This window comes from Branchiostoma lanceolatum, chromosome 2 (genome assembly GCF_035083965.1).
Source record: "Branchiostoma lanceolatum isolate klBraLanc5 chromosome 2, klBraLanc5.hap2, whole genome shotgun sequence".
In the NCBI taxonomy this organism is placed as follows: domain Eukaryota; kingdom Metazoa; phylum Chordata; class Leptocardii; order Amphioxiformes; family Branchiostomatidae; genus Branchiostoma; species Branchiostoma lanceolatum.
The window spans coordinates 39,801,184-39,808,834 of NC_089723.1; the positions used below are offsets into that span (position 1 = coordinate 39,801,184).

Genomic DNA, 7,651 nt, shown 5'->3' on the forward strand with positions numbered 1-7,651 from the left:
TCCAACTGACACCCAATTTATTATGTAAGGAAAAAAACAATTTAAAAATTAATCTACAAACATTTGTAATGATCATTGTCAGTACGTACATATGTGTTGAGCACTATTAAGACTGCATACATGTATGTCTGGGAGGGCAGCACATACAATTAAATCATGCACCAGTCCTGATTTTAGAAAACGCAGTAGAAATGCAGCAAAGATTAACAAAATAACCGATTCATCTGCTATCTTATATACATGAATGTCTGTACAGTGTATAAAGCACCACCTACAGATTGCTTTCAGGAGTCACACATTCCTCTCTGTAGGTAAATTGCATTTTAGATAGATTCAAGCCAAGAAGCTAGGTACAATGTACAAAACACCAGAAATTGAACATCATTTATCAGATTGATAATATTAAGTGTTCAGAGTTCTTATCAAAAAACACAAGTCTCATTCGAACTCTTTTGCAACCAATAGAGGAAGTCGTAGAAACTTTTACGAGGACCGAGTTTCAACCTAGAGGGATCCCGCACATTCACTGTTTATTTTGGATGAAACATGCACCAAACTTGAATGTAAATTCCAATTGCCGAGGCTTGAACTACAAACGAGCCTGCCCAATTACAATCCTTCTGTAGGCTTTCTCGTCTAATGGAACATAGGATTTCTTAGCATTGTCGATGACAAACAGCGGATCCGTGACTTTTGTGGGGTCGAACCCTTCCTTGACGAGAGCTGCCTTCTGGTGCTTGAAGGTTCCGGTGACCTGGATCTGCTGCGTGAGTCGGAGGAAGAGGGGTCGTGCGTAGGTCGGGAGCTTGGCCGTGATGTACCTGTACCAGCGGCGGAAGTCCAGCTTCTGTCCGGGTTGGGGAATGATGGACGCCATGCCTGCACGACCATCCTGACCTGAAAACACACAGAAAATTTAGAGAAGCTGTGTTTTACCAATTATCCAGGGGTTATTCCAAGTCAGTGATGATGATTTCAAGCTTAACGTCAAGTTGAATTGGTTTTTTAACAGGAGTTGCATGTTTTCTATGAGATTAGTTTGCTTGTTTTATTTGAATTTCACATACATGGAAAGGATCCTAGGGGTGGTTGTTTTAAGACTCTTATACACCAACTTCCAGAAAGACTCCTCGAGTCATTTATTTTCTAGGGATGTATCAACGACTTAACTATAAGATTAAAGTAATCTTTTAGAACTTCCCTGACCTGGCACCTTGACCCCGTACACGTTGACCTCCTGCACTCCCTCCATCTTACTGAGAACCTGGGCAACTTCAGTGGTCGCCACGTTCTCACCCTTCCATCTAGATCAGAACAAACAGTGAACGCAAAATGTAATTCCAACAACAACAAAAATTGCATCAAACCATGAACCAGCTTATTGTCTATTGACCAGCTGATTCCCATATATAATACAGAATCAGCCAGTATAATGGATATCCCCCACCTGAAGGTGTCTCCCACCCGGTCCACAAAGTAGATGAAGTAGTCCCTGTCTATCACCATCAGGTCTCCGGTGTTGAAGAAGGCGTCCCCGTCCTGGAAGACGCTGCGTAAGATCTTCTTCTCGGTGAGCTCAGGTTTCCCCAGGTAGCCGGTGTAGGGTGTACCCGGGTCGGTCGGACCCACGAGAAGGCCTGGTTGATCTGGAACAGGGAGTTCAGAAGCCCTGGGATATCTTTAAGTTCGTTTATTTATTTATTTATCGAACTTCACAGAAGTTTAACGTATCATTTTGTATTTTATTCTGTCGTTTCAATAAATCTATTTGTAATTAGTTTGAAACTATTCCGATAATGGTCCAGAAAAAATTAGGGTCAGTAGGTAGGGATTCGTCTAGAGAGTGGGAAATACAGGAAGTCTGTTTAGAAAATTTGTAAGACTAAATAAAACATTTTGGAATTCTGTTTTGAATTTTATCACTCAAATGTCAAATCAAAAGTTTTATGTTCCTTGCCGGTGGGCAACAAGGGAAGGTTTTTGCTAGGATCGATCGGCTTACCAGAATGTATTTTCTTCCTAGACCTGACCACTGACTGGTGCACAATAATAAGAAGTTCAACTGACCTATTCTGACCTCCGTGCACTTCCCATCCTTCCCTCTGATTGGCTCCCCAGTGTCAAGGTCACACTGGATCACTGAAAAGGGCCGGTGTTTCTGAAAGAAGTGGAATTATTGTAGAACATCAGCCAGTGGCAAATAGAACTATGTAGACAGAGTTGTACATGATTGTATGTATTCCTCTTTCATTGAAGATTGAGATAGTACAGCCCTTGCTCAATATCTATGCAAATCAGATTCTTCATATCATAATTTCTATGAACTTCAAGTTTATTATCTTTTCTTACCACATTACACATGCTGAAACAGGTGAGCTCCTATTTCAAATTAATTGCTAACTGGTAGACCTTTGGTTCAATCCTGGGTCAGGACATCTCGATTGGGGCTGTATCTGTCTTTTGGAAAGGACATAAAATGGGGGGTCCTGTGTCCGAGGAGGTGCCTCGAGTATGTTTAAGGCAAGCTAGCATCCTTTCATTAGAAATATAACCTAGAACGATCGAATGATGGACATAAAGACTCACCCTATATGTAGGAGAAGCGACTCCGACTGCCCCGACCTTGTTGTGAAGGTTGGTCAGTCCCACGTTCCCCTCCGTCATGGCGTAGAACTCTCCGATCCGCGGAATCCCGAAACGTTCCTGGAACTGCTTCCAGATGTCCGGCCGGAGACCGTTCCCGAACGCCAGCCGAACTTTGTGGTCCTTATCATCTGGGCGCTGAGGGAGATAAAAGCTATAAACATGACTGCTGAATGCTGACATAACATATCATACTGATTATCTGGGCGCTGGGGGAGAGAAACTTTGTATGATGGTTAGATCAATGAGAATGTATTTCTTATTCTGAACCCTGGGCGATTATCCTTTGGCTAAAGGGTTTCTCAATAAACAAGATGAATGCTGAAAAAACACATCATTATCTTTAAATCATTCTGTTGTGTTATGTTTTTAATGTTTTACACTGTCAGTTACTGTAAAAAACACTTTTTTTCAAAGCCTATTTGTCAGCTCAATTTTCCCGATTACCCAGCTTTGCCGATTACGAGGTGTTAGCTCAAATTGAGTGAAACTATAGGGGTGGGGGGTGGACAGTACTCGAAATGTTAATGGCTAACTTAATATAACTTTTGGCTTAGGTTGCTAGCAAATGTTCATTGTATATTGTGTTCACAGTTAAACTGTCAAACCTGTACAACTGACCACCTCTACACCAGTGGCCAATGTGACCATTGGGATAATTTTCTGCATTGACACAAGCATTAAGAATCCTGCCTCTAGTGACCACCTGTCCACATTGACTTGATTTTATCGGTTCCTGAGTGGTCTTCTCGGGCAGGTTTGACTGTATATAATCTCAGTCCCACCTCAGGTACAGTACACAAGTACCGCAGCAGCTCTCCGATGTAGATGATCACAGTGGCGTTGTAGCGTCGACAGTCATCCCAAAAATGGTGGGCAGAAAACTTCCTCCTGAGCGCTACTGTTGCACCTATAACGTACATGGAGCAAAGGAAGAAGTTTCTATGTGAAAAATTGATCAACACACCTCAGTTCATGTTCATAACATCTGTAAATAACAGTGTAATTTGTATGGTAAAAGTTTGTATGATAAACATCATGTACAAGTAGTGTACAAGTAGTGATTAAGGACTGGGACCTGTTTTACCACACAACTGAATATCATCAATGTAAGATTAGACGTAGAATAGCCTTTCTGAAACTTCAACTTCAACTTAGGCTTACCCCCAGATAACCTCATCAGGGGCAAAGTGGGTGGGGGGGGGGAGGTCCCAGGCTAAGGCTGGCAGGCCTCCAGCCTGGCACGGAAAGCCTCAACCGTGAGAGACAACACGACCGACTCATTCAGTGATATACACTGGATTTGATTGGTAAAAAATTAGCGCAAGTCCATTGACAATTACAGTTCAACTTCGATTCACATTGGATGAGTCCTGCACCTTTGCTTATGACTGATCCGATGCCGAGCAGGAGCCCGCTGGAGTGGTACAGAGGCAGGGTGACGTACAGAATGTCCTCGGACGTCAGCCCTTGGATGTGGAGAAGACTGTTTGCTCCGACGATGAACTTCGAGTGTGGAATAATCGCAGCTTTGGGGAGACCTGCGGTGGCAAAAGGTAGTCAGTCAACGCTCTGAATCTGAGTGAAAGGTAAAAAAGGTAAAAGTATATTCCCCATTATAATAGCCTTTTGAGGCCGTTAGGGCCATTGGTATGTTAACCACTGTGTTTAGGGCACAGTACACTGTATAGGAAGGTGGATCCCATCCCTCTCCTTCCATCGCCTTTTACCTCCCCAACTGAAGTCAGGTGCCCATTTTTACACCTGGCTGAAGTTAGGTATTTAGTGTTAAGTTCCTTTTCCAAAGACACAACTTTGGTGGCATGTCAAGGGATTCTGGTAACTGTTATGCCAAGACGACGCAACCGAGGCTTATCCAGCAAAGTCGCTTATCCTGCAAAAAACTACAAAAAGTATCATGGTACATAGTTGAGGTCCTTAAATCAGGTAAATCACTGCATAACAAAGCTCTTTGCATACAACAGAGAGAGATGATACCCAGCCAATGTTTTGTTAACTCTCAAGGCAATATTTTCACTGCATCAGCAGCACCTAAAGTAGCTGCAGCAGAAAACTGTTTCCCTGAGGAAGGTGATAGACCATCACCAAAAACATTGTCTGGGTATCAACTCTCTGGTTGTGAACAAAGAAATTTGTCATCCATTCTAGTCTATCACAAGTGGATGAGAAGGTAATGTAGCTTTTTAACTTGAGAAAGGAATAAAAGTCGTTGATTGTTGATCCCACAGCCACTGTTCTAATGTAGACAGATCTAGACAGGCGTAGGACTGAAACAACAGTGTATTAGGCAGAATACCACAACAAAACAAACATTTGAAATCCACACCTCTTTGTTTACTGAGCAATACTTGTGTTAGATGGATTAAGTCTTAGCTTCAATAACACAACCGTCACAACGTTTATCCTTTTTCAATACATCCATTGCCATTGACATTACCGTATATGACTTTTGTAAACAATAAAAGAATGATACAAAAACTCATTTCTCCACACCCGTGATTCCCGAAGTATAGATGTAACAGAGACTGCCATTGGGTTATTTCTTTAAAACTGTGGAGGTAGAGTAAAACCTGGCTAGGCGACCACCTCTTCAAGGCGACCACCTGTCCAACACGACCGCTTTTCCTCGGTCCCCCGGGTGGTTAGCCTGGAGTCCAGCCTATTTAGCTTCCGACCGCTACCCAAGCTCCGCTGCCGGCACCGGAGCTTGGGTAGCGACCGGAAGCTAAATAGGATGGATTCCAGGCTACTGGGTGGTTGCCTTGGGCAGGTTTGACTGTAAATGAATGCATTGACTCAGGTGTTCAGTACAGGTGCACAGTGACCCACCTGTGGTTCCAGAGGTGTAGATGTAACAGAGCGTGTCTGCTGGAGTAATGGAGACCGGAGACGGCAGTGGTTGGTCGGACTCCTGCTGGACTAGTCCATCCAGGGCAGACACCCCCGCGGGGGGCGGAGCCGAGCCCTGCAGCCAGATGGTTGCACCTTCCTCCTGCAGTTCCGGCAGGAGTTCCAAGGTGGCGTCGAGGAGTGGTTGTCCTAAGAGATGGCCAGAAATATGTTATGTATGTAAAAAGTATATATGATTAGCAATGTGTCTGAATTTCTTGCAGAAAAAGAGTTTGAAGATTTCACGACCCCGTAGAATATCAAGAGTTTCTTGATTCTCATGCTTGATTGAAATTCTTTCATCAGGCAAATAAAGTTAAACTGACCACTTCTTGTCAGTCTATGGTAAGGTTTTCCCAGTTTCTAAGCTACATCATGATTGCTTGTTTGGTAAACTGAGTTGTAAAAAAAAATATCCTATCATGCTGTATTTTACCATCTTACATTATCTAACATATCAAACATACTTAAACCCACTGGAGTTATGACACTACTGCAAACTTAGGACCACCTGTGGCACAGGATTATGGGAAGGGTGATGAATGAAACAAACCAACAAACAAACCAACAAACAAGGGATTACAAGACTCTTTGGGGCTTTCAATAACTGTTATGACTGTAAATGATGACCTTGACCCTGTCACCTTGTCCAATAAGTAAGGCTTGAACACCTAAACCTTACTCGAGGGATTACCTAGGCTACTTGACCTTGACCCCATTACCTTGTCCCACAACGAGGCTTTTTGCACCCACTTAAACCAGTGCAACATCAGCCTATTTGCAAGGGATTATAGGAAAAACTCCTAGGTCATTTGAAGGACATTTACATATATCATAACTGTTATATCATGACTTTGACCCTTTACCTTGTCCCACAACGAGGCTGGTTGCCCCGGCGATTCTGAAGCAGTGCATGAGTGCCTGCCCCCTCAGGTTGGTGTTGAGCAGCGCCATCTTCACTCCGACCTTCGCCAGACCCAGGAACGTCCAGACGAAGGTCGGCTCGTTGTAGATCAGCAGGGCGACCGTGTCCCCCTTCCGGAAACTGCGGGAGGCGTGGAAAAGTAATTCATCCCTTCTTACTGTTTCAAAGTCTGCAAGTGAAATGCCCCCTGCAGTTCCAAAAGAAAGGTGCTAGAGGGCCCAACTTTGTCACTTCTTCCCAACATCAAGAGCTTTTATAATCTACCAACCCAAAATTGTGAACGCAAGATATCAAAACTGGAAATTTTCCTGCAGTGTCTTAATGAGCCGATAGGGGGCACCATTTCGAGGTCTCATGAAGACCTACCTACCCAGGCATTCTTGAGTTATCGTGTTACACACAGATAGACAGACACACATACACGCAGTGCCGAAAACCTTAGCTTTGCAAAGGCATACCGGTAAGAAATCTACGGCCACAACTTAATATCATGCTATTGCCTTGTAGATAATCCTACCCTGTACCGATAGACCATATAGACAAGTAACGTTATATATAGATTAACGTCAATCCCAGTCCCATGTGTATTTATCATAAAGTTACCCTCAAGCGTTATTACCCACCCCCTGCGGTGGAAGAAGTTGGCTGTCCTGTTGGCCATGTTGTCCACGTCCCGGTACGTGTGGACCTCGGCACCGGACAGGAGGAACGGCTTGTCGGGCTGCCTCCCCACCGCGTCCGCCCACTGCGTCAGCAGCGTCCCGCCGGACGTGATGATGTTGGTGAACTTCTCGATGACGGCCATCTCTAGTTGAGCCTGGTAGCGGTCCCGGATAGCATACGGGTACAGGAAGCGATAGAGCCCGGCAGCGGCCGCTACTGCCCCGCCTACCGCACCGGTCCCGTACAGGACAGTCTTCTTGTCGATTTCATCCGGCCACATCTTCACAAACTTTCTCTAGCTATAAAACAAACCGGTTCAGTTCGTAACGTTACTTGTAACTCTACTGTTGGAGTGCATAGGAACGCCCATGGCCGTGCGAACGGTGCAAAGTTCAACTTGTAGCTCTCCTGTCAACAATGCGCGGAACAACCTCGACCCTTGAACTTTATCCTGCAGTAACCTTGAGCTGTCACTGAAAACAAGCTGGGTATGAAGCCGGTGTCTGGCTT

At 44.4% G+C, this 7,651-nt stretch overlaps 1 protein-coding gene across 1 annotated transcript; it reads right to left on the reverse strand.

Annotated features, from left to right (window-relative positions):
* Positions 1-363: 363 nt before the first annotated feature.
* LOC136427078 (long-chain fatty acid transport protein 2-like) lies at positions 364-7,651 on the reverse strand. Its single transcript, XM_066415796.1, has 10 exons — positions 7,102-7,651; positions 6,420-6,598; positions 5,494-5,703; positions 4,023-4,184; positions 3,429-3,553; positions 2,587-2,781; positions 2,068-2,158; positions 1,448-1,646; positions 1,207-1,304; positions 364-897 (listed from the first exon to the last, which is right to left on the reverse strand). The coding sequence occupies exons 1-10, from the start codon at positions 7,419-7,421 to the stop codon at positions 590-592; spliced, it is 1,887 nt and encodes a 628-aa protein (XP_066271893.1). The 5' UTR covers positions 7,422-7,651; the 3' UTR covers positions 364-589.

What these genes read in the sequence shown, in the direction of transcription:
- LOC136427078 (XM_066415796.1), bottom strand. Translation starts at nt 7,421, where the DNA reads ATGTGGCCGGATGAAATCGACAAGAAGACTGTCCTGTACGGGACCGGT. An exon ending in CTACACCTCTGGAACCACAG is followed by an intron (nt 4,185 to 5,493) that starts GTGGGTCACTGT and finishes TTGCCACCGCAG; the next exon opens with GTCTCCCCAAAGCTGCGATT. An exon ending in CGGATCAGTCATAAGCAAAG is followed by an intron (nt 3,554 to 4,022) that starts GTGCAGGACTCA and finishes TGTACGTTATAG; the next exon opens with GTGCAACAGTAGCGCTCAGG.